General features: G+C 48.9%; 1 protein-coding gene across 1 annotated transcript; it reads right to left on the bottom strand.

The window, feature by feature from the left end:
- LOC138107039 (TOG array regulator of axonemal microtubules protein 2-like) lies at positions 1-25,823 on the bottom strand. Its single transcript, XM_069008373.1, has 18 exons — positions 25,693-25,823; positions 24,371-24,417; positions 22,129-22,410; positions 20,643-20,731; positions 19,546-19,696; positions 18,291-18,452; positions 16,148-16,280; positions 13,911-14,016; positions 12,913-13,148; positions 11,267-11,419; positions 9,987-10,104; positions 8,924-9,027; positions 5,972-6,176; positions 4,573-4,789; positions 3,149-3,235; positions 717-966; positions 517-593; positions 1-59 (listed from the first exon to the last, which is right to left on the bottom strand). The coding sequence occupies exons 1-18, from the start codon at positions 25,821-25,823 to the stop codon at positions 1-3; spliced, it is 2,607 nt and encodes an 868-aa protein (XP_068864474.1).
- Between the last annotated feature and the right edge of the window lie 922 nt (positions 25,824-26,745).

The raw sequence follows: 26,745 nt of genomic DNA, 5'->3' as shown, positions 1-26,745 counted from the left end.
TTAGGGAACATAGGAAATGTCCAAGGAAAACTTCTTGATAAGACTGTAGCCAGTCAGTCCTGCAAAGTGGAGACACAAAATATAACAGAGGCCGCAATGCAAACCTAAAGCATCTGAAGCTACGTATTTAATGGGACAGACCACCTGGAAACTTCTAAAGAGCTGCACAGGGAAACACGCTCCTGCCAGCAGCCACTTGAGGCAGACCAGGGAGACACCCTGACCCACTTCCAGAGAGCCAGCACAGGAACAGCCTGGCCTCTGGGCTGCCCTGGGACAGCAGGGAGCCCAGAGCCCTGTGCTTTCCAGGAATGGCTCAGCTGCACACGCACCCTCCTGCTCCTCTCCCGGCCCCACAGCTGAGCAGCCCTACAGCTACACGGGGCACTGGGAGCTGCACAGCTCATTGCAGGGGGCACATGCAGGGCAGAACTGTTCCCTGGCAATGTGCCCAGGCTCTCTAGGCTGGCACAAGAGCCTTCCTCCCGCCAGAGAGCGGCCCAGCTCCCGCCTTACCTCTTTGTGAGGCTGAGCCATGCTCAGCCTTCACCTTGTCCTCAATCGGAAGTTGCTTCAGGCACCCCATGCCACGACTAGGAAGGGGGGTGGAGAGAGCGGGGGCAGGTGCACACCCTTCCTTTGCATTCTGTCATTTTTGGCACAGCTAAGAAGTCACATCCGGAGGTGTCCAACGCAGCACTTTGTCATCTTTCTACAGGTCATCAACACTCCACCAGCCCAAAATGTTGGAGACGTTTTCCTGCACGTGCGGAGGCTGGCTGGCAGCATGCTTCCTCAGCTTGGCGCCCATCACCTTGTAGAGGGCGCAGGCAAGCTTGGTGACCACAGTGCAGACATTGGCGCTTCGGACAGGCAGCGCCTTGTTCCCCAGGAAGGACCAGAGCACGGGCAGGGCGTAGCGCTGGACGACTTCGGGGCTCCTGGGATAAACCCATCCCACAAGCGCTGCCGGAAGAGAGACACAAACTTCTTAACCACCAGCCTTAATGCAAACAAGGATCTACCTCTACTTGTGATTTTGGGAGTCTCTCTGGCTAAGATCAGTGAAATAACAGTGAGAGCCTCATGATCCAGAAATGGGCAAAGCAGCTGAACATCCCCGAAACAGAACCACCAAGCTCTCAGGACTAATTTCTCCAAACAGAGCCTTGTACCTGTGGCAGACTTCACACCTTTACTAAATCATTCCACAATTTATTTCTGCATGAACAGTGACTGAAATGTCAAATTGCCGTTTATTTCCATTTAGAAGTTGTTGAAACCCATGCCAAAGATTTTGAAATGCACCATAGAGAGGCAGTTGAGAGATTTCTAATAAAAGGGATGATTCCATTGTTGTGACCTTTGATGTCAAGTGCCAAAAGTCTCATCTGGCTCTTCCCTTTGCTTGGTGGCACACGGCAAAGGGCAGTATTAGACCACACTTGGAAACTCCAGCCCACCAGAGATGGGTGCTGTTTGACAGCTGGATTTGAAACATCAGTGACTAGCCGGTGTCTTTGGCAGAAGGCTTTTGTGGCTTCTAACAAACAGCTGTTTCAAACCTCAGGCTGTCTTAGGTAATTAGCCAGACCCCATTGCCATGGCATTGGAGCATCTCCAAATTTTAATGGCATTTCCCCTCACAATGTTAATGGCATTTTTTCTTACAATGTGCGCTGAAATAGGGGAATAGAGAGAGAAGAATGCTACACAGGGGACAGAAATGTAACCAAAACACAAGTGTTCTCTCCCGCTGTCTCCAAAGCCTGCTCTCTGCTCATTTTCTGAACTGTATCAAACACAGACAAAAATCTACTACCAACAGGCTCCTTGCATGGCAGATCTGGCTGAGAGATCAAAACCTGATATGGTCTGGGGACCATTCTTATTTTCTGACCAGGCAAAATGTTATGTAGTCGCCATTTATTATTCTGTGGTGGAAGAGACTTCATTTTCTCTATGCTGTTAATCCACCAGCAGTCATCAACATTTGAACAGCTCCTGAAAGTACCTAAAACCAATTCTGCTAAGCAGGAAAAGGCTTACGGTACCCATTTTAAAATGGGAGTTCATTTGAGCTTACATGCAATTAAAGACATCGGTCACTACGCAACTTGCGCAGAGAAATCTCAGAGAGATTGCCACTAAATCTCAGAGAGAGCATCTGCTCTTTCTAAAGAAGTCCTAATTCCAGTTGAATTCCTTTATTTGAAAAAGAGATTAAAATAGCTGCAAAACTAAATTCCCTATTCCTGGAGATCTACTTTATTCAAATGCTCTGTAAAGGGCCTTTGACACTCCAATCGCTGAAGGTGCCCTTTTGAGATTCAGAATGAAGACACAAAGTGTATTAAACCTTGCATTTAAAGATGCTGGCATAATTAGCAGTGGATTTAGCCCCAGCTAAAGCAAGGCTATAAATAAAGCAAGGCTGTACACTGTCTTCTCTAGCATATATTGAGATTATCATTTTTCCATCCCTTGGCTATTGCTGACATAGCAAGCTCCTCTGAGCAATCAATTATCAGCTGCATTTGGAGCATTTTGGGCAGTGCTGACATAGGAAGACCCTGACTGCACACCCTGAAATGCTCAGTCCAATGGCACTTTGACAGCACAGGCAGGGAGCCTCAGCACTCTGCTTCTGCCCCTCTGCCCCCAAAGGCTGCCTTGCACAAAATCCGGGCCTCGTTAGGCTCGTGTGGGCTGAGTTTTGACCTAAGCTGTGACCCCCAGGCACTGCAGGCTTCCACCTCAAAACTTTCCAAGAGCAAAGCAAGAATTCTGTGAGGACAAAACAAATGGATCCCCTGAAACAGCATTTGCCACCATTTCCCCTAAAGGATCAGAGCTGTCCCGGAGCTTCCAAGAGAGGAGCCAGCTTGGGAATTTTTAGCCCCTCCCTTTCCTGGAGGAGGCTTCTGAGATGCCCCAGTGAGAGCTCAGCCCCGAGGCCGAGCGCCGCCCCCATCTCAGATGCTGCACACCTCTGCAGCAGCCAGGGAAAACCTGCCCAATACACCTTCCATGGGTATTGGGCAGGAGGGACAAGCTCAGCACCTCCTGATTTGGACCTGTCTATTCACTGGCATTCCCTGTAAATTCTGCCTCGGAAGACCTCTTGGCTTAGAAGGGGAGGCCATACCTGAGAGATGCTCCGTGACATCCAGCAGAGCTTGGCCCTTCAGTTCACTCCTTCGGTGGCTGAACTCTTTCATCAGTGATACTTTATCTACAAGGGAAACACACATTTCTGCTCTCTCTTCTGAGGTCATAAGACAAAGGACAGTGGGGAGGGAAAGGGCAGGGGCAACTACATTTTGTAAAAGAAAGGAAATTCCTGCCGATTTTTGAATCCTTTTCTTCTTTCCTTCCAGCCTACTTGGGAGGATTTTAAATTCCAAAAGAAAAGCTCTCCTTTCACATTTATAAATCCAAAGTTGTCTGCTGTACCAGGAGCTATGTAAAACATTTCACATCAGGGACCTCAAGAGTTCAATCACATGTAAGCAGTGAAAAGGTTTTGCATCCCAGAGCTTTGCAGAAGTGATCTTCTCCCTCCCCTCTGGAAAAGGGTGAGAAGGCTCCAAAATTCACACATCCATTCCCACCTGAAGGATAAGCTGTTTTTAAATTGCAGGTTACCTGTGTGGATCTAGGGACAAGACACCAAGTTACTCATACAAGAGCTATTACTGCTCAGTGCCTCAGTATCCTGTGGGTTTCTGTAACATCTGTGAAATCAGATCTTGGCAGAGAGACTGGAAAATGAACTGATTTCCCAATACTTGACCGTCGTATGTATTTTAGTTTTCCTTGTGCCTATCTGTTGCGGTTTTGGGGGTCTTGTTTGAGTTTAGACACTGTTGCCTGCATTGTCCTGCAAGCCTCCAGTCCTACCACTCTAATAAGCCAAGGCAAGCTTTTCCTGGAGACAGAACGTGTGTGGGATGAACTGTGGTCCCTCGCAGGGTCACCAGGGCTGGCAGTGACAAAGCAGGCAATCTGCTTCATTGGGAACCACTACAGAGCTACACCCCAGTGTGGGTTTCAGTAGCAGGGTATTATTAAGAGCTCCTTTCCTGCATGAGATACAAAAAGGAGGTCCCAAATGATCTTCATGCAAGCATGCAGTAAAGAACTGATCCTGCTGTCCTAATGAAGCTAATGCCTATAATGTGGAGCCTCCCAGGAGGCTGCTCTACAGAGGTTCTGATGCGCCGGCGTCCCTTCATGCCAACAGCAAAGCTATTCATTTGGGAAGTCAAATGGGGACCAGGCAAACTCCAAACATCCCTTTGGCCCTGAATTCCAGCAAAGCTGTAGTCCAGCACTTCCTCTTCAGACAAGCAGCACAGAGCCAAGGGCTCCTGGGACTTTTGGGAAATGCCGATGCACATTCAGGCCTGTTGGGGGACTGGTGCGTAAGGACTGCACCTGCACAGCTTCTGGTGGATGTCAGCTGGAGGTTTCCACAGACAACAACAGCTGTCAAGGCACTCAGCGTTCTCTTGACTTGCAGAGGCAGAGACACAGTTGAGGAGAGTCCATGCCAGGGCTCAGCCTTACCTAAGTGAGCCATGGATGCTTCCAGCGCTTTCACAGCTGCGGCATATACCCCGGGGTCCTTTGAGTTTAGGTTGTTTGTTATTCCTTCAACCAAACAGATGATCACCGGGTTTAAGGCATCTTTCAGGACGCCTAGGATTTCAGCCAGCACGTCCAGCGCCCTCTGCTTCACTTTCTTGTGCGTATCACCAAGTCTCGGGACAAAATAATCAAAAATCTGTGAAGAGAACAAACAACATGAAAGCTGGATTAAAATGTCCTTGTTTGAGGAAGGGATGTAGAAATGAGCACTCAGCAATGTAAAAGATGAAAGTGATCCTTCCTGTCAGGTCAGCACTTGCTTGCACAATTTTCCTGTGGGCCACTCACTGGAATGGTTGCGCAACCTCATGCTGGTTGAAAGATTTTCATATATTTTGAAGAGGTTTGGGCGGGGACAGAATAGTTCCTATGGTGTTTCTCTCCACATTTAAATCATTAAATTAATCCCATTTATTGATGCAAAACAGTATCTTTGCTTTCCAAGTATGGAACCAGATATTTACAATGCCCGTTTTTCTACACAGTTGTCTCAAGTTCTGAGGGCAGTTATGATTTTGCCAAAACTATGGCTGGAGGAGATCCAGGTTTTGTTCCGTCTGTCTCAGAACCTGTGTCTGGAGAAGTGCAGGGCTCGGATCAACTCTTCCAGGATCCAGACCAATTGTCTGGATCTACCTAGCAGGTAGACTTCTGAAATTTAATGTGCTGTACCGCTCTCATTAGAGCAGGTTCAGTCCCTTGACAGCCACATTATCAGGCACCATTTTCTGGACAAAGGGAAAAAGCAGCTCCTGGGAGGAGAAGGAAGAGATCTGTCCCTAGCCATTTCCCTCCTTTTCCAAAGAGAAAAAAACGACCCCCCCAAGAAGGGTGAGCACCGTCTTTACCAAGAGGAATAGGGATGCCGATGGAAACGAGTAGCCAGAGTTGTGCCTGTGCAAGACAAGTCGGAGTTTACAGAAGTATCCTTTGAAAAAAATTGGTTTAAACCTGCCCAGCCTGATACTTCTCTTCCCCATCCAAACCCATTTTTTTGTCTAGAGAATAATTGCCACGCTTTCAGTGGCTGCATTCCCTTCACTTAACCCAAGTGGGAGTAGGAGACAGCAGAAGTTACACCAGCAGAAAACTCTGTCCTCATTTGATGAACAACATCAATAGGCACCTGCCAGACAAATATATCTGGACCGAAATAACTTGTCCTGAAGCGTGGAGCTGAATTAAATATTTCAGGGTAAGAGGCACCAGCCTGTCCCACACAGCCAGGATGTAGTGCCAAGACACACTGAATTAACTTTCCTGCTACAGGCTTGGGAAAGGAGCTAAAGGAAAGGAACAATGAAGACACCCTACATACTTGGACAGTGTTAGTGGAGACGAGCTGGGGGCTGGTTTTACACAGGTCTAGGAGGAGTGCCACTCCTTCCATCCGTGTCTTAAACTCCTTGGCTTCCAGGAGATTGTAAAGCTTCTGGAGTGGCTCCGTTTCTTTCACAGCCAGAGGTAACGTGACCTGGGCTTTTGGGCGGCGTAGGAGGCGCTCATCAGAGGTAGACTTCACCCTGGAAAATAAAACCAAATTAGGACCTGTTGGTGATCATACCTTCAGTTAATTGTGAGCAGAACATCTTGCGGAGGTTTCCTAATGATGTGATTTCAAGCTAGAAAATCCTGATCTAAGAAACAATGTGAGACCTCATGACAATCTGTCATGGGTTAGCAAGCATAGTCCCGGAAGTTCTTGCAAAGGGGTGCTTACAGCTTCCTCTGTGACCTAACAGAACCTATCAGCTGGCCAGTTTGAATATGGACAATTCTTTAAGCCACTTAAAGTTGTGACCACCTCTGTGGTCCACACTTAAGAATAGGAAACCCCGAGGCAGACTCTCTCTCTCTTGTTTCCAGTGCTGGGACAGGTGGCTGCGGGCCCCGTGCAGGGGACAGCGGGCCCGGCCCAGGCCCTGCTCGGGCCAGGCCGGGCCAGGCCACGGCCATCCTGGAGCCGGTGGGCCCTGTTCCACCCGCGGAACCCCCCCCTCCCCCTTCACAGCAGGGCTGTGGGCAGCCGGAGCGGCTGGGCTCCCCCTCTCCAGTGCTGCCAAGATTCAGCTAAAGCTGCACCGCTTTCTGGCAGAGGTCATGTGACCAACAGTGATAAGCCACATTCCAGCTGCAAGGCCTAGGTGAGATTAAGCCTTTTAGTGCTATGAAGAGCTGAAAACTGGAGGGAAGAGAAAGAGGAGATGCTTAAAGCTGAAATTCTGTTATGAAGCTATGGTAGATCAGAGTACCCCTTGTAATTTTATGCAGGCATGGGGGGTGGAGCGTTCAACTTGTACTTGTGAGCAAAAGCACCTGCGCTGAGATAAGCAGATGCTGACGCAGCTGTAATTTCATGAGAAGTTTGAACAGGGAGAGATGGAAGCGATGAGGACTTTTGCTCCAAATGGAAAAGGAGAAAACCGCAGTTCCTAGAGATACTCCCAGAGATAATCCTAAAGAGGAAGATGAGGAAGACCCTTTGCTCCCAGGGAAGGAGAAGGGCCTCTATTCTTAGAGATGAAATGCTCCCAGAGATGGGTGAAGAGAACTTTTGTTTCTGAACGGCTCAACCTTAAAATTTTACCCCGGTAATTCAGGAGTGGACCCTCAAAAGCAGTTGTGGGAAAAGATGCAAGTCGGGGGGAAGGGACTGGCATGCGAGCAGAGAACCAACGCGGGCGGCTGGCTCGTTGTGATAATGTTTTCATAGCATGGGCAAGAGAGACTCCTCTTCCTAAATGGACTGAACAAGGTTATTATGGAAGTGGTAAACAGACTGAACATCTCAAGGGCTGTCTTTTTACATTGTCACTGGGAGAAGACAGAAAGGTGGGGGGAGGAGAAGTGTTCTGAAGGTGTGGTATGACTTTTTTTTTCTTCTTTTAGGTCTGTTAATAAACTTCTTTATATTCTTTCAAGTTTGGTGCCTGCTTTGCGTTTCTCCTAATTCTTATCTCACAGAAGGTAAACAGTAATGAGTATTTTGGACCAAACCACTACACTAAATTGGTGTTTCTGCCTGGTTACAAACCAATCCCGCTACACAATCATTACAGGAGACAATCTGCAAGCAACATTCTCACCAGTGCTTACTCAGGAAAACCACGCATGAGATGCATCTCACTTATCTCCAGACAGCTTCCCAGGTACACATGTCGCACTGCTTTGTGAGGAAAGAGAGACGCTACTTCCAAGTTTAAATGCCTCGTCATGAGGGAGGTGTGTGTCTTATAATAAGGAAACTCATCCCTCTGGAGAAGTGTCTCTACAGCAGGCATGACAATCTGGAAAAGTAGCTCAGATGCATCTGAACAGATGGATAGGGGCATATCTGAAGGATCCAGAAAATCAGTAACAGGGATAAAAACAGAAGCCAGACATCCCAGCACTACGCTCACATGATTGCTTCCCTAGAGACTAGATCCACAGCTTAACAAGCCCACTGGGAACAACTCTCTTGGATCAGCCGGTCTCTTCCATGAGCATGGGAAGATCCTGACTATGCTACTGAGCCATGTGGTCACTCTCCTGCCAGCGCTGAGCATGACAGAGCTAAATAAATCCCCTCTGTTATCAGTGGACAACAGGTACAAGTAGCTCTCCCACTGGCAGGAAGAGACAGCAAGGACCAAATTCCTGTCTCAAATGCTGATTGCAGCACAGGGGGAAATAAACCAAACATGCTGCCCATCAAGCAAACGGTATGAAGGACAGGAATGTCAAGACAAAACGTCCACATTGACACACCTGTTGACCAAAGTTGCTCAGGAACTGGCTTGCTACTTACTACTCATCTTGGTACTGTCTGAGGGTAAGAAAACCATGATTCAGGAAGGCCAAACCACATGCATGGGAAGTGCTATTTTGGGGAACGGCATCTTGCTTCAAGACTGGGACTTCTCATCAAAACCCCCATCTGAAAAAGACTGCTCGCAGAGGAAAAAAACCCTGCTTGAATTTACTTGTCCCAAGTGAGGCAGTGGAATCATGGCCCTCTCACAGCCTCCACAGCACTGTCCTTGCCACTGCACTGGATCTTCTGAGCTGCAACCGATGGGTGTCTTTTTGTCGCCCATTTTTTGTGGAAACCCTTCCAGAGAAGTTGTGTTCAGAGTAATGCAGAAGGAGACATATTTTTTGATAGAGCATTTGTAGGGAAAGGAAACAATCTCTGGCACAGGTCATCTCCACCGGAAAGATTTTCCTGAGGAAGAGACATGTAAAGCTTGTCATGTGCTTTGTCACATCTAACTAAAGTGCTCAGTACCGTTTACTAGAAGGCAATGTGGCCTGGGGCTTCTTCGAGCCATCGCTCCTCTTCTTCACAGGCTCCTGGACAGATGGGTGCTCAGCCTTCTGCGTTTCCATCCCCTACAAAGGCATAAAGAAACCCCATGGATCTTTAGAATGTAAAATAGGAAATTACCTGTTTAAAACACAACTTAGAACCAGGATCGCTGCTACCAAGGCTTAGGCAAACATTTCGGAACTTACAGAAGGAAACAGGCCAGAGGTTCAGTGATGCCAACTCTTTGTTTTCAATAGCCCAAGGCAGGTTATGGCTGCTACCATACTGAGCAGCAGTCTAAAATCCCAAATGCATTACTCTTGAGCATAAATGGGAATAATGCAAACTGGTAGGGAACGAATGTTCTTAAAGGAAGCTGCAGAAAAATTTGGACTCTTTGGAGGTTGGCCCATTGTGTTGGAAGTTGATTTGGTTCCACACTCACTCTCCCTGTTGCTGCACAAAGGCACACTCCCTTCTATAATGGAGGTAAAAAGAATAAAAAAACCTCCAGGCAAACAAATGATTTTCCACTGGATGCTGCTGAATTCACCAAGCTTCTTCCAGCTCCACAGGGCATGACAGCAGGGCAGTATTGCCAGAAGACAGACAGTAATTGTAGTAATTGGGATTGACTGGGACATCTTTTGTATATTTGGAAATTTTCTTGGCACTACTGCTTCCTGTGTCTTTTGCAAAGACTCTGTTATCTCCAGAAGCACTGTTCTCACTTAATTGCGTCACTGGGGGCAGAGTAGGGATAGTGGGGTGGGGGGTTATGCTTAAATGTAAACCCATTTTCTCCTCTTTCCCTTCCCTGTTTGTGGCCGATATTCAAAATATCCAATACTACACTTTTCCCCTAATACTATCTATCAGTTCCTTTGTGCTCTGCAGATGAACAGGTTGAGGATGAACAGTTCATTCCCAGGAGCAAAATGATTCGGCAGAAAAGGAATGAGATAAGATTAGGTATGTTTGATCTCATATCAGCAGTGGCAATACTTGCACAAAGGAGACATGTCTCCTACCAAGCACTTACTTTCTTCTTAATTCTTGTCAGAATATCTTCCAGGTCACGGGTGGAAAAAGATTGTTCCAAAAGCCTGTTAAATTGTTGGTGATTCAGCATCATTTTCACCATCTCCTGTCCATAATGCCTAACACAAGAAAGAAAGAAAGAAAGAAAGGTGAACAAACAAAGGAGGAGTGTTAACAGAATAAGCTGATACCTTAAACTCAGCAGCTGCCATACCTGCATGAGAAGGCATTACCTACTCAGCAAAGAGAGAGATTTACCTCCACTTGTCACTGCACAGTGCTGTCAGCTGAACACAAGAGGCAAGAGGAGAACGTGGGGCAACAGAAAATACAATCTCACTCTGAAACTGTGGGTGCGCTTCTGTGGCATCGAAGGATCCCAGGGAACAAGCGAAACACCTCTGCTTTGAGTCAGAGCTTATTAGCAGTGCCTTGCTGCCATTGCACAGTCATTTGCCTTTCTTTAACTGGCAGGGAAGCCAGGACCAAATGCCTCATGCTTGCTTTTGATTATTCTATACCATATGTATGCACAGGGGCAGCTAGTTGCTCATGCGTTCTTGGCAGCTATTAATGGGAATTTAATCCTCAAAGTAAGGGGATTTTGGTGGTTTGGGTTGATTTTGCCACTAGGAAACCACAGTTTTCTTCAAGAAGCAATTTGGAGGTCATTCAGCCCCAGATAACAGCATTATAGAAATCTGCAGAAGAGGTTTAGAAAGACTGAATACATTGGCTAAAGATCCCTGGAATATTTCTAGGAAAGTCTTAAGTTAATGAGAAAGAGATGTATGGGATCCTTCAGTGATGAACATTAGCCAACATTTTGGCTTTGTCTTGTGCACCTAAGGCCAAGCAAAACTGTTTGACTGCCTCATCTGATGGCTCTTTTGATCTCAGGAAAGACTCATTCCAGTCCCAGGAAGCTGGCAATGCTCCCTCTTGTGGGACAACCTCAGGTTCCCCAGCACAGTCATTTCCCCAGACAAGCCAGGGCAGTGGTCACAGCACCAAGCCTGACAGAGCTCAAGAAGCGTTTGGACACATGGAGTGTGTGGCACATGGAGTGACCCTTGGAGGGCCCTGCACACGAGCAGGAGCTGGACTCGATGACCCTGATGGGTCCCTTCCAACTCAGCGTATTCCGTGACTCTGTGAACCTCATCCACACAGTGAGGTAACTTAATATTTCCTTTAGCTTCCACTCTTCTGTGGTTTTGCCCTTTACAGCCAGACACCCAACAGTTTTCCTGTTTTAGGAGGGGAAATGAAGATCATTACCTCGTGTCCTCGTGACAGTCCTGAGCAAGCGTCCCTGCCGCGTGCGCCAGCCTCTCAGCCCTGGGCGTTCCTGCGAGCTTCGTGACTCCAGTTTTCTCCATCAAGGACAGGAGGAGTTGGGCCGCGCACTTCCGCACCTGGACGTGGCGGCTCCTGGGAAGAAGAGAGCAAACACTGGGGCACAGGGAGCAGAGGGACACAGCGCAGGCCTTGGCCAGAGCATGCTCCCTGTCATTGCTGGGGGAAGGAGGCCTGGATTCTCCCTGACACTTGGGACACCTGTAGAAGGTTCTGTCCTCAGAGAAACACAAAGTTAGCCCTGTACAGAAGGACTGCCTGCAAGCAAGAGCGAGGAACTCAGTCTCCCTGCACTATCTGATACTCAATGTCTTTCCCCAAATTCACTCGGAGAAAGAGGGAAATTAAAGACAAGCCAGGCTGACCCATCAGGGGCCAGCCGCTACACAGACAGCTGCAGCAGGATTGAGGATATTTCCACCCATTTACCCCCAAATCTGCAGACCTTGGGAAAAAAAACAAATGCAGGGAAAACACGCTGTGGGACATGAAGTTGCAGAATATCCAGCAATGCAGCCGGTTTCTTCTGTGAGGCTTGGCAAGAGATACATCTGAACGTTTCCCCCTTTTCCAAAGCTGAGGAAAGGGTGGCAGTCAGTTTAGCCAGGTTGTCCTGTTCTAGAGGGTGTCTCTTGGGGACTATCAGGCCCAGCACCAACACTTAAGGCAGCACCTGGTTCAGCTGTCCCATGGCAGTCGGCCTGTGAAGGTGCCTGTACAGTGATTCATCATCTCAAGGCTAACATGAGACATCAGTTTGAATAGAAAGGGGGGCTCTAAGGCCAGGACAGTCATACAAGACTCCTCTTGGCAGGAGCTGCACCTGCTGTGCAGGCTGTGCCACACCCAGCACGTTGTCCCCCATGTGCTCCATGCCCCAGCAAGAACCCTCCTTACTTCTCAAGGGAATGGCATAATGAGGATGCATGGTTTTTCCCAGGGCCTCTGTGGTTAGGGCTGTGAAATATCAAAGAGCGCTCACAGCTGCAGTTGCAATTGTCCCTCTTCCCACAAAACCACAGGGCTCTATCCTTAGCCTTTGCAGGCACTTTCACTTGCCCGCCATTCACCACATCTAGGCAACTCGGACAGACTGGGAGAACTCCAGGAAGCAGCAGCAAGCTGAGTCAGGGGAGGTTGAGGTTGGATATCAGGAAAAAGTTTTTCACCCAGAGGGTGGCTGGGCACTGGAACAGGCTCCCCAGGGCAGTGGTCACAGCACCAAGCCTGAGAGAGCTCAGGAAGCCTTTGGACAACGCTCTCAGGCACATGGTGGGACCCTTGGGGTGTTCTGTGCAAGGCCAGGAGCTGGACTCGATGATCCTGATGGGCCCCTTCCAACTCAGCATATTCTGATTCAGCTCTGTGATTCTGTCAACTAATGGGCTGCACGAGGGCAGAAATAGGTGACAAGAGGAAAGAAGTGAGGTTGATCGGAGAGTCACTGAGTTCACAGAAGATGCAGGATACAGGACCCTTCCCTCCCACCATTCCCATTCTCTCTCTCAGCCCTTCTGCCCCACACACAATAGAAGGTGAAGAATACCACTAAGACAAGAAGAACCTACTGGACTCCACTGTCCATGAGAGCAGTCATTGCTCGTGCAGGAGTCACATGCTCCACCATGACTCCCAGGGTCTGACTGGCTGCTTTCTGAACAAACTCTGGGGAGTTCCACACCATCTGGAGAAGGACCCGAGCAACCTCATCCACCTCCGAGTCCATGTCCTTCTGCAAGGTCACAAAGAGCTCTCCAAGAGTGACGATTGCACAGTAAGACACCTTTGAGCGAAGGTTGGTCACCTGGGGAAGTCATGAGGGGAAACATAAGAATCACCTTGAAAAGAAAACCAGTTGCCTTAGACAAAAGTCCCAGGAAACGACAACACTTCCAGCTGTGTCCTGGGGAACACAGAAGCACAGGCAGAGCAGAAGAGCACAAGCACAGAAAGGCACTTACTCTGGCACCAACTTGTGCTAGGCCTCAGGCCTGCTTACTGCAGGCCTGAAACATATTATTTCACTTAAAGTGTTCTACTTAACTCTCCTGTAATGTCCACTGCTTTGGTTTTAGGCCCTTTTATTCAAAAAACAAAGAAACAAATTAAAGCAAGGGCTGCTCTCAAACCATAAAGGCACAAGCCATAAAGACAAAGGAGTCATTTACTCCTGTTTGAAAAAGCAACAGCAGCAGTTGAAGCCCTCAGCCAGGAAACAGAAAACACAGGCTCAAGTCTACAGACTAATTGGCAGGGTTGAATCACAGCTTGGGCAGAGATTTGGACGGCAGCAAATAACATAATTGGTGTCTCCGTTTCTGCATTTGCACGTTGCATGATAATGGCAGCTCGCTCCAAGAGGAGAGTGCCCGAGAGTGCCCGACCTAGCAGTAAATAGAGCTACACGTGCACACAGATCCTATAGAGAGCTGACAGACATGAGAAATATAAGGTCTAGAAACAGAAATGAAGGCAGTCCCTGAGCACACAGGGAGATGAACAGGCACATATCTACTCTACACACCGTGTATGAGGCACGGAGGATGATTCAGAACAATGTTCTTACCTCGTTGGTAAGTGCCAAGCAAACCTCACGAAGTCTACAAAGAAGGACTTCTGAGTGGGACTCAGCCAGGTGTTTGATGCTGAAGAGTCCCTTCTCCTTCAGCTCCCTGAAAGGCAAGTACCAAAAAGATTGACTTTCTCTCCACCCAAGAACTAGGCAGCACCCTCTGAAATTACCAGGCTGGCGGCTCAGTCAAACAAAGGGAGGTGCTTTTCAGGCAGTACTTGATGAAATCGTGGCACTCGCTGCCACAGGTTGCTGTGGCTGTCAAAAGCATACACAAATCCAAGAGGCAAATAGAGGGGTTTCAGAGTCTTCGTTTGTGGCCGTTTAACAAGGCAGCCTTTCTGAAGTCTCTGGCACATGAAGTCCCTATGTCAGTGCTTCCTGGAAGTGTTAGAAGCTCAGTGGGATGAGGAGCCCGGGCCCCGGTGGGGGGAGAGAGAAACAGCCCAAACCAACATGGCTGATAAAGCAAACTCCATAAAACTCCATTTATTAGCAGTCCAAAGGCACTTATATAGTATACCAGCTTGTTAACTCCTAAGTGGCTTAAAGCTTATCAAAACACATTTCTATTTCTACATAATTGGACTTACATTGGCAAGCTTCCATAGTCTTGTTAGGATCAAAAGAATTCAGTGCTCATCTCCCTCATTCAATCCCGGATAGTACAGCTGCAAGTTTTTCACTCCCTCTCTGTTTCTCAGGCCTGCTTGTTATCTTTCACACAGGGACTTTCCCATGGAAAGTTTTCTCACACACAAGCCTAAAACTTCCAGGCCTATTGCCTGCACAGTTCTTTTATTGATCCCAATAATTCTATTTCCCAACATGGAAGCTGTGAGACCGTGCCATGCTGCTGTTTCTTGTCACCTCCCTGTCCCTGTCCCTGAGACACAGTGCCATTGGGCTGTGTCTGGGGCATTTTCCTTCTTTGCCAGCCCCAGCAGGCAGTTCAGCAGTGAGAGTCTGCACTGGCGCTCTGTAGCTGAGTTTCCACTCTGCAATCTAGGCCTGTCACCCACTCCACTCCACCTCACACATTCCCCAGGAAAGCAGCAGGATGCCCCAGAAGATTCCACACCAGGGCAAGAACAGCTGAAAGCCTGGCTTTTCCCCAAAGCCCCTACCTACAACAACAGCAACATGTTATTTACAAGGTGCAAACAACTCCCTCTCTCAGCACTTGCTTTGTGCAGGACCTGAGCTACAGGAAGGCGCGTGATGCATCGGGGCTGCAGCGCGGGGCTGGCGACCGATGCCACGGGCATCCCTGAGTGTCACCCGGACCCCCCCAAAGCTGCAGAAGCTCTCTGCACCTCACAGGGTACCAAACAGAAATGGGGAAGAGAAAGCAGAAGAGAAAGGGCAGGGCAAAGGCGACTGCACAAGGAGATGCATCGTGGCAGATTTTTCTTGCTTATCCCAGGGTGAATGGAGTCCTTATCGCAGTGTGAATGAAGCAGTGAGTAGATGATAACCCAGACATCAAAAAGACAACCAATATCACCTAACATTTGTGGGGTTTCCACCTCTGGGCTTCTACAGGCCTCCTTCTGTCTGTGTCTAAGTTTGGGACACATTGTGAGTATTGACAAAACATCTCAGGCCCATATGAAGCAGTGAGAAGGAAACAGTTGAATTGCAAAAGTGCAAGATTCCTAGAGGATTTTATTTCTTTTTCCTTCTCTTCTGCCATGAGCCCCTCAGGACTAATGACAGGCTGAGTGACTCTATGGCACAACTCAGTGCATTTCTCAGCAAGAAGAACTCCCTGTAGCTGCTCCTGGGACTCACATGCGGAAGGTCACAGGCAGACCCCGACTCCTGCCACTGCTGCCAGCAGTGGGGCCAGAGACAAATCTTACTCAGTCCCACTGGGCCCCGAGGCACCCAAATCTCTACACTCCAAACTGCTGCCATCCTGCTTCTGGCTTCAGCCAGCAAATCACCTTGTCCCACAGCTTTCTCTCTTCCCTCAAGATTTCCTTTGCAGCTCCACAGAGCAGCAGGCAAAGCGAGGAAACAGCACGGACCTGCTGCAGCTGGAGCACTGCTGCAGAGCAAGGCCAAGAAAAGGCTGCTCTCAAATCTTTATCCTCTCTCTGCTCTGGAGTGGTTTCACTGGTGCCCCTCGGCCCTCTGGGCTGTTGGGGCTCAGAGGCACTAGCAAGATACTCTCCTCACCTACCTTAACGCTAAGAGGGAGAAAGAGGGAACGGGGCCTTTCTTACCAGTCATCGCTGCTGAGCAAGGAGAGTGCCTCGAGCAAGGACTGCTGTGGCTCCAAAGAGGCTCCGTCCTTCTGCCCCTTCCCACGGAGCGGCTCCTCTCGGCGCTCGGCACCAGTGGCCGTCTGCGGGGTCACTGTAAGGAGAGGGTCAGCCCTGAGCGCTGCAGCCCCGGGCAAGGCACCCCGCCATGGAGCGGCCTGCAGCCCCATCTCCCAGCCAGGCTTCCATGAGGTACAAACTGGCACTGGCTCAGAGAATTCCCTGCTCTCTGGCTCCTTGCTTTCTCCCAGCCCCCCCCAGCTGGGCACAGCTCCTTGGCTAAACCTGACAATTGCCCACACAGTGCCAGCTCCCGAGTGCCACAGGTACCACAGCCAGCGGCACCTTCCTGAGGCCGCAGAGCTCCCACTCCCTGTGAGACAGTGCCCACCAGCAGGACTTGCTACCCCAGGAGGGACCCCTCAGCTGCCTCTCTTGTCTCAGCGCCCTGATTTCCCCGAGCCCTGAGGACAGAGGCACTCTGCAACTCCCTGAGGAAAGACCTGCAGCTGCCTCGTGACAGCACCAAGCCGAGCCTTGAACAACCGAGCCCTGCTGGGCCCGGCTGAATCCCCTCAGAGCAACTACCAGGGAACAGCGATACCTGACCCTTCACACCTCACAGCGCCTCTGTTCCCATTGACTTCAACTGCTCTAGACAGAGGGCAGCTGAGTGCACTTACATTTCAGCCTGCTATTGGGAAGGGAGTAGTTCATGGAGTTTGTTCTTTCTAAGCATCAGGAATCTTTACTATTTCAGTAAAGTACATACTGGCTGTATTTCAAAGATGCTGAGGTGAAATTTGTTTGTCATCAAATGGACTTGTGTGCACACTGTGCAAGCCTAAGCTTTCTCTTGTGGAAAAATGGAATCTCTAGCCCAGATGGTTGATAAAAAAGCCTTCCAAATGCAAATTGATGATAAGAATACCTAAATACAGATGCAAATTGTGGGCAGACACAATCTCTTGATAGTCAGTTTACAAGGTATGAGAAAATTCAGACGATAAATCCATTTCTTATGAAACCCCTTTGTCATCAAAAGGACTGTTCATCATAAATTTCATGTCATGCACTCAACAGGTCGTTTTCTAATGTGTACATGGAAACATCTGAGCTGTCTCAAATGATGGAGTTTAAATATTGCACAGAATCTAGAATATTCAGATGGGAGCTAATCTGGCTGTCACTGATGTAGCCCTGTCACTGCCATCAGCGGTGTCACTGCAGAAGGATGTCGATGTACACATCTATATTCAATATGAATGGGGAGCCACGTCAGGCTAGTTCTGGTCAATTGTGACCATGGAAGTAGCATCACTAGAAAAGAGCACTCAAAGTATCATTCCTAGCTCCCTTCTTCTTATCTCACCCTACTCAGGATCATAGCACAGGCAGGCTGCCCTCAAAGGAGAGGCAAGAGCCACTAGGGACTATGTGCTGTGTATTCACGGCGGGCAGCAAACAGCCTGGGAGCACCAGGCAGCCCCTCCTGGCTGTCACCTGCTACACAGGCCGCTGTATTTGGGTGGGGTGACACAGGAGGCGCTGCTTGTTCCCTCTTGGCATTGCAGGCCGTGGGATGGCAGCAGCGAGAAGCCATTGGGCACTTCTGGGAGCAGCAGCACGGCTGCACCAAGTGGCTGACTGCCATGCAGAGACAACCCTTGCTGGGAGAGCAGGAAAGCTGGCTGCAGAGCCGGACAGCAGCACAGGCAGAGGGCCAAGATGGAGAGCGGACAGTTGATCGTGGTGGTACTCGGAGGTGCACAGTGAGCACACCCTGCCAGACTGCCCCGAGCTCATCCCTGCAGTTACAGCTGCCTCCTGGCACCAGTGCTGTAGTTTGGTCTATCAGGATGGGCAAAAGCCAGAGCTTAGGTCTTTACCACTACTTTATGCAGCTCAGCTTTCCAATGGATCTCTAAGAACCAAGTGCTCCAGTACTGCCGAGCTGGAGTAACTCAAGAGTAGATTTGCTGTCCATTCTCAGCACAGGCTATGAACCCAAGATCCCAGCTGTGGTGGCTGAGGCAGGAGGCGGTTTGCGCTCCTTGTGCAAGGAAAACCGGTGCAGGAAAAGGCTGCTGTGGAGCAGGCTTACCTGAGGAGTTGCGTGGGAAGCTGCCGTCTCCATGGATGATGGGCTTATTGGGCAGTAAGGGCACATTGTCCTGCTTCCTCAAGACCTTCTCCTTCAAGGCACTACCAGGGTGTTTTCTCTGCACACTGGAAGCTGTGCCATTGACAGGCAGTAGGCTAAAGCCTGCAGGGACCAAAGAGGAGCTTGGGAGTGGAGGCTGACAATGGAAAGGCCCAGAAAACTTGCTGGAGCTGGGTAACGTCTCTTTGTTATCCCAACGAACTTCAAGTATAACAGTGGCACAGTACCATGGGAAAGTGATCACAGAATCACAGACTCCTAGAAGAGTTTGGGTCTGAAGGCACCTTTAACCACCATCTAGTCCAGCCCCCATGAGCAGGGACATCTTCAGCTAGAGCAGGTTCCTCAGGGCCCCATCTAACACGGCCTTGAACACCTTCAAGGATCGATCAACAACAGCTTCTCGGGGCCAACTCTTCCAGTGTTTCATCCCCTTCATTATAAAAAAATTCTTCCTAATATCTAATCGAAATCTACCCTCTTCTGGTTTAAAACCAAATTGCAGGGATGCTTCCCTGAAGAAACAAGGAAACCCCAGTATTGCTTTTCTTTTGTTTCCCTGTTTCAGAGGCTGGCTGGGGAAGTTCCCAAAAGAAAGCGCAGATAACCTTGCGTGATGCCCTCGGGCTGAGTGCTGCCTCCTGAGGTCCCTGCTGCTGCCCTGGGGCAGCGCACACAGCACTGCAGTCAGAGCCCCTCAGCCGGGATTCAGTCGGGAACGCTGCTTGCTCCTGGGGCTACAACAGAAGCACTGGCTCGGGGCTTCAGCACAGCTCTACAGCGCCAGCTCCTCAGCAGGGAGTGGTGGGAGAAGGGTCTCTGGGGTTTTCATTAGAAGGAGTTGAATTTTGTTTCTTCCATGTTGCACCTTGGTTGAAAAGCATTCTTTTGGACCCACTTTTCCTGGAGGCTGCTAGCCAGGAGAGAGTCTGAAGCCCCAGTGTACTTTGCAAGACAGAATTTTACACTCTGAAGGACTTCAGAGGGGAAGGTGGGAAGCTGATATTCTGTTACTGACTCAGTGAGGCCCTGGGCAAGACACTTCATGCCTCTCCATTTTTCTTTGGGGACCGGAAATACATCCTATGCAAACTCCCACTTGGATGCGAGTGTAACAGCCCCCCGGTCTGAGGGCAACACTGTGCAGAGGGCAAGCGAGTGATCAGAAAGGACCCCAGGTGTAGCAACCACTTACTTGCTGCAGCTGCATCCCCGGGGTCAACTGTCTGTGGAAGCAGCTGCAAGGACGTTTCCTTTTCTCTCTTTGTCTTGATCTCTGTCTCCAAAGGCCCCATTGGATTCCGCTCTAAGTTCCTTTGAGCCAAAATGCACAATGCAGCACGGATCTACATGCAATGGGAATGCATCAGAGACTGTAAGCAGAGACACACAAACCAGACACAACATCTCATCAGGAGCACAGAGTCCATCGAGTTCCACAGTCCTTGATGCAGCTCCATGTACATTCCAATGGTTTCTGAAGAATGTCTCCTGTCCTCACCTTGGCAATTACACACAGTGAGGTGGAACGCTTTATTGCCATAACCTTCCACTGCTCCAAGGTACTGTTTCTCAGCCTATGTCAAGAGGCCCTGCTTAAAGCAAGAAAATCACAGGAGTGCTCCAAGACAGATGAAGAGCCCACGTGACCAGTGGGCAGGCAGTTCCCTTCCTACATGGCAGGAAGAATAAAAACCATGTGCAATACGCAGCAAGGAGGGGTGATTAGCTGTTGCTTAACACTCATGGCCAGGAATTGCAGCCGTTTCTCACTTCTGGCTTCTGAAGGACTCAGCTGCTCTCGGAGATTGTGAGGCCAAAAAGAGGAGTCACGTGAAAACAAGTTGCAGAAACATTGATGTTAATGTGCGGAAAAATTGAGAATGAGAGGGCTGTGAGATACAGCAAGAAAGGTAACCAGGAAAAATCAAACTCTCCCATTTTATTTTGCAGCCTTGCTTACACTCAGCATTAGAATCCTTGCTTCTGTGCTTCCGAGGATGCACTTTGCCCACATTCACTGATGTGTAGCTTGCTCTGCCATTCAGAACTTCTCTACAAGGGCCTTTGCACATAAAGAATGCTTCTGGCATGACCTTAGCACCATCTCCAAACCAGTGACCTTGCCACCACTGGAAATAGCCAAGCAATTGCTCTGGAGCTGTCAAATATATTCCCAAGAGAATCCCCATCCCCCAAGAGTGGAAGATCATGATTTTCAGGGACATTTTGGGCCAAACACTAAACAGTCACTGGAAAGGAAGTCTGCTCATCCCTGTCCTTATCCCTCACCTTTCGAAAGCCATCCTTCAGGGCTTCGGCATTCGTAAGGCCAGCACCGGTGGGGTGATCCGTCTCCTTGGCCTGGCTCAGTGGGAGGCCTGTTAATGGAAGCAAAGGTTCCTGTAAATCTCTGGCACACTTCAAGCCCCCAACAGCGCCACGCTGGGCAACAGGCAAGACAGCTTCCAGACTGCTGAGCTCTGATAAGGCCCAGAGATTGTGTCTGAGAGCAGCAAGGTACATATGCCTAGAACCTCTCCCAATGGATGGGCTACTGCCACAGTGCACTGGCAGCAGACATGGCATTGCTCTGTTGGCCAGCAGAGTGAAACCTCCTGCATGATGAAGGCCTCACCCCTGGGTGCTGGAGAGCCGCTGTGTTTGATAGAGAAGGGCAGAGACGGAGCTTGCTCCTGACAGAGATTCTTATCTGCCCTAATTCATGCTGATTTTAGTACACATCTTCTTCCTGGGTCCTAAAAGAACTCCTGGGTTCTAATACCTGTAAGCATTTAGATCAATATTTTCTTCTCTTTGTTGCAATATTTTAGAGGACATAAAAAGAAAAGCTTATGATTGCAGGAGTGTTAGCCAAATGTGAATTGTGTTCTTGAAACGGGATCATTTGCTTTTCCCGAGGATTTTCATTCTAAACTGTGTGAGATTGGGCCACTTTCAGGCCAGTCTGACTAAAGGCTGATTTTCCTAATGGAAGTGGAACAATGTAACTCGTTCTGAAATACTCCCCAACAGAGCCCTTAAAACTCAGAGGATGAGTCACTCTTTACATGGCTTCACAGAGGATAAAATCACATGGCAGCAAAGTAGCAAAAAACCAATGTCTTAAATCAGGATTTTTTTCCCTGCAAAATGGTCTGCTTAATAATAAAAAAGAGTTAGATATGGGCTTTGAGGAAGGAGGGCTATTCTGGATTGGGGGCAAGGTCTTGGAAGGTAAGAGCATCTGGGAAGTTAATAGGGAAAAACTACTGACTCCAGGGTAACCTCCTTGGGAGCAGTGCAGTCAGTCCCAAGTGCAAAGTGGAGACACAAAATATGACAGAGGCCACAATGCCACCAACATAAAGTATCTGAAGGTACACTATTTCATTGGAGAGATTCCCAGGTAACTTCTAAAGAGCTGCACAGGGAAACACGCTCCTGCCAGCAGCCACTTGAGGCAGACCAGGGAGACACCCTGACCCACTTCCAGAGAGCCAGCACAGGAACAGCCTGGCCTCCGGGCTGCCCTGGGACAGCAGGGAGCCCAGAGCCCTGTGCTTTCCAGGAATGGCTCAGCTGCACACGCACCCTCCTGCTCCTCTCCCGGCCCCACAGCTGAGCAGCCCTACAGCTACACGGGGCACTGGGAGCTGCACAGCTCATTGCAGGGGGCACATGCAGGGCAGAACTGTTCCCTGGCAATGTGCCCAGGCTCTCTAGGCTGGCACAAGAGCCTTCCTCCCGCCAGAGAGCGGCCCAGCTCCCGCCTTACCTCTTTGTGAGGCTGAGCCATGCTCAGCCTTCACCGTGTCCTCCCTGGCAGTGACCCCGGGGGCAGCGCTGCTCAGCTGCCCCTGCCGGGGCTCCTGGGCCAAGGCCCCCTGAGCAGGCTGCGAGCGGAGACCTGCACTGCCAAGGCCGGGCTTCCGCACGTCAGTTGGCACCAAGCCGAAAAGTTCAGCCAGGTCCCTTGGGAACAGAGGCATCCCAGGTCCTATCACACACCATGAATTTTTTTTCTTCCTCTGGGCTTTTGTTGTAGACTCAGAAGAAGCTGTAGATCAGGTACAAGGGAAGAAGTGAGTTAGTTGAACTCCCACCTTTACAATCACCACAACTAATGGGTGAGGCACTCGAGGGGTGTTTTAATATTGAGAAGATCGCTTTGTTTTTATTTTTCATGAGGCTAGCATCACTATAATTGCTCTGAACTCTATGGAGCTGGCAGGACAGGAGAGAGACATTCCACTACTTTGCTTCTGTGCTGCTCATGGCTCATCCACTACTTGGAAGGGATCCCTTTCCTTCCAAACAGTTGGCAACCCACAGGGGGGTCTCTAGAATTTGACAATTCCACCTAGGAAGTAATTGCTTTCCAAAGCCAGTTTTCAAGGCCTTTGTTTCTGTAACTCCCCCTCAGTTCTCGGCTGGGTTTTGTTGGTGGTTTTTATTTCTCTTTACAACAAAGGCAGTGCTGGGACACAAACAATGGCACCATGTATTAGAAGCTGCAGAAGATTTGCAATCAAAATTAGATGTCCCCAGTATTCAAGCAGCCCATATCTGTAGGGAGCACATTGTTCATGCAAACGTTCCAGCTTTTCTCTGCTTTGTTGCTCCAGGGGTTTATTCCCTGCTTTCTCTCCTGCAGAGACACCCAAACCCAACATAAACATGACCTGCCTCAAAACATTTCTGATCTTCGCTAATCCTGACAATTCAAAATTTTCTTAATGGAAATGGCACGGGGCAGGTTAATCTGAAATGCTCTCCAACGGAGCTTTTAAAACTCAGAGAACTAATCATTCTGTACAGGCCTCCACCGATGATAAAATCATGTGGCAGCAGGGCAGTAAAAAGGAATCACTGTCTTAAATCAGGATTTTTTTCCCCTGTAGAATGGTCAGCACAATTATAAAAGCGTAACAGGTAAGCTTTAATGAGATAGCTCATTTCTAGAGCAGAATTAATCCAGCTAAAATGCCACCTTACATACTCAGCAATACTTCTCCCCAGATGCATTCAGCATTCCAGCTGCATATCAGCAATTACGGAGTCATTCCAAAGGGGCCTTGCCAAGGATTTGGCAGAACTAACCCTGAGGCAAGGGACCAGTGGATCTGATCCCTTTTTCTGCATCAGCAAAATTGTTCCTTCAAATCTCACCTCTCCTATCATTCCACGCCCAGAGATGGCAAAGGAACAACACCACTGTCATTGAGGCTTTGAACTTGAAAGCAGGGGCTGACACACATGCACCAGACACCGCATTTTGTCTGGCACAACTCTTCTTGTCAGGGCTCAGGCAAGGCAGGGAGGGGGGACAGGGCAGAAGCCATCTCCTCCCCCAGCCTCAGCCTGCACTACTGACACGGGCAGAGAGAGTCGGGGAAGAGATTTGCCATCGTGAACCTGCCATAGGTGGCTTTAGGCTTGTGCTGTCAGAGGATGACAAACTCTGGTCCTGCATAGGCTGCATCCATTTGGAAGTCTCCTTCCCCTTAATTGGAACATTAACAAGGCCTTTCTGTCTAAGGAGGTTTCCCTATTTCTCCCCATTGCAAAACCAGGCAATGTCCATGAATCTCCTTCAGATCGCAAAGGCTTCAGCACAGAAACTGCCCCAAGGGAAGGTGTCCCCCTTCAAAGGCAGGAGGAAAGAGTGGGAACATTTCTCCTTTCATGCTAAATGTCTTTTTTTCTCTACTAATTATGACCTTAGAAAGGGTGCAGGGAGATGAAAGGCATGTGCAGGATGGAGAGGAATGTTTTCTTTTCCTGTGGCACATTTCCCAAGCCCCAAGGTACCAGTGCAGCTCCTGGAGTAATTTTCACTGCACCACCGGAGCACACTCCCAGTGACCAGGCTCTGGGAGAGTCCACTGAGCCCATCAAGGAATTGAAAGGAATTTGAAGAAATTTAAACCAGGATGGTTTTCAACCAAACTGTCCCAATGCCACCCCTGGGTCAGCATTCCAATGGTCATTTTAGGGCAGACATGCCCTGTACCTACTTGCATGTTCAGAGTTCTTCTCTTTGCTTCTGCTGCTGGATCTTGGCCTTGAGAAAATGAAGGAGAAAAGAACATATGAGCAGGTAGAAAGAGAAGGGCATGGAATGTGTGTAGCATCAAAGGAGGCAAACCTTCTTAGCATGGTCCCCCTGATGAAGGAGGAAATGCAACACATAAACCCAACTGCAAAACTGCAAACCAACCCAACTGCAAACCCAGTTGCAAAGCTGATGAATTGTCCTTAAGCTTTCAGTTGCTGGAGTCCCACAGAGCTTGCCAAGCTCCGGCTGAAACACAGCAGTCATTCTTCAACTTGCATCAGACCTGCCCAGTTCTCTCCTTTTGGAGCCAAGTGGCTCCTACAGCCTCTGTGAAGCAGCAAGAGCTGCTGAGCTGAGACACAAGTCTGTATGGAGGGCAGCTACTTTTGTTCTCCTGACAAAGCTTGACTTTGCCTGCTCATGCCTTACACTGGTGACAGTCTCGGGCTACATGGGGTCATAGCACTGCTCTCTCCTGAGAATGACAGTACACCTGCTTGCTCTTTCAAGGACAAAAAGGCCTTTTTCATCTCAGCTGCTAGGTAAGGATATTCAGATTGCACTTTAAAAGCCCTACGGATGCTTTTCAATTGCAACTTCTGTGACTCCTTCCTTATCCTTGTCACTAGGATAAGCTTGACAGCTACATTTTCTCACACCTATATCCAAGCTAATATCTTTGCATCAGGTACAGTCCTATAACTCTTCTCTAGCACCTTGCCCTCTTTGATCTTAAGCCCAGATCGAAATACTAGACATCGATCAGATTATACATCTGTACCCCAAGTTTTATCTGGGCTCTGGTTTCACGGTGGAGGCCCAGGCACAGAGAAGTCACGCCTGACATTTACAGAAGCAGCACCTGAATTTGCAGACACCTCCTCAGTAGCCAATATTTGCCCTGACATATTCTCATGGCCGCAGAAGTTGACAGTCAAGGATCACAGTATTCAAAGAACTGCAGTATCCAGATCCATGCAATACAGTTCCCAAATGACACCACAAACACCACAGAGGGAATCAGCAGCCAAGTCTTCTCCTCCAGCAGAGGACCTGTTTTGAGGAGCTCTTAAGCCCTGCCTCCTCTTCCCCACAACCACCTCTGCTCTTAGGGCATATGGTGTTGGGTTTGCCATTGCGCTGGATCACCACAGATGGGCAAAATGGGGAATACACGGAGGTTTGCCTAAATACATGGGAGAGATGACTGTGGAAAATAACCTCACAAAACAAGAAGAGCGAGAGGAACAGCACACTGGAGCAGCAGACACCTTGGCTTACCTCATCTCCGGGGACTCCTGGAAATCCAGCTGCAGAGAGCTTGGGACAGACGCTGCCGCACTGCTCACAGGGGGACTCACTGCCTTGCGTATTGGGGGGATCAAAGGTGGTCCCAATGACCCCTTCTTCATATCCCCACCGCTGGAAAACAGCAAGGAAGCCTGCAAAGAGTAGAACACAGTACTCCTCAGATCAAGCATCCAGCCTTGCCCCCATTCATGCCTGAAGACATTTAGCCATGCTGTTAGCTGGGACCTGGCAGAAATGTCAAACTGATGGAGCAGCTTGGTCTTTGTCATACATGAAGTCCCTAATTAAGTTTGGTCTTTGCATGTTAAGTGCCTTAATTAGTTAATTTTGAATTAAACAGTTCTTTAGATTAAATGATAAAGTTAACCCATCAGCCCAGGTACAAAAATCAAGCTTTATTAGTAGTGTTTTTACTTGTTCAAAGCAGTTTGTCTGTACTAGTCCCAGTTAAAATTCCCAGTTAAAAGTTTACTAGTTAAAAATCCCTTTTTCAAACTCCAAACTACTTGTACACAGTAAGAGTTGTTTTTCCTATGTTCATTGTTTATTTTTATAAGTGTTTTAAGAAGTATTGAATGTATTTTAATGGTTTTTTTAAAGTTTTGCTTTGCACTTTAGTCTTGGGACTAACTCCAAAACCCCAGTTCCTAACAGCCAATTGCTATTTTTAGCCCCATAGCCGTTATTCTGCAAGTAAGCTCCATAGCAACCTGAATCTTAATGAGGGCATGTTACCACCCTTACTTCAACTGCTGCTACCCCCCTAACGACGACAAGCCATTGGTAGACAGAGATGATCTGTCAAAAAGAAAGCACCAATCACTTGAGACCAAAGGGGTGTGCTATGGGCGGGCTGTGGGCGGGCTGTGGGCGGATTGGGGCGGAGCAAAGGCACTAGAAAACAACGAGGCAGCCATCAGAGCAGTGCAGATCACTGCAGATCAGCTGTGGTGAGTGCCAGTGCTGGGTACTTAAGCCTGACTCCTATCTAGGAGCCTTTAATAATTTTTTTTTTCCTTTTGA

The sequence above is a fragment of the Aphelocoma coerulescens genome, chromosome 3, assembly GCF_041296385.1.
Source record: "Aphelocoma coerulescens isolate FSJ_1873_10779 chromosome 3, UR_Acoe_1.0, whole genome shotgun sequence".
Classification (NCBI taxonomy): Eukaryota; Metazoa; Chordata; class Aves; order Passeriformes; family Corvidae; genus Aphelocoma; species Aphelocoma coerulescens.
Note: the sequence above shows the minus strand (reverse complement) of the source record. Positions and strands in the feature narration are given on the sequence as shown.

Excerpts from the sequence above, each read along its gene's own strand:
- LOC138107039 (XM_069008373.1), bottom strand. The coding sequence starts at position 25,823 with ATGAAGAAGGGGTCATTGGGACCACCTTTGATCCCCCCAATACGCAAG. Across the intron at positions 24,418-25,692 it reads CAGGAGTCCCCGGAGATGAG|GCCAAGATCCAGCAGCAGAA; the intron begins GTAAGCCAAGGT and ends CATTTTCTCAAG. Across the intron at positions 594-716 it reads TGGTGGAGTGTTGATGACCT|TCGTGGCATGGGGTGCCTGA; the intron begins GTAGAAAGATGA and ends CCCCCTTCCTAG.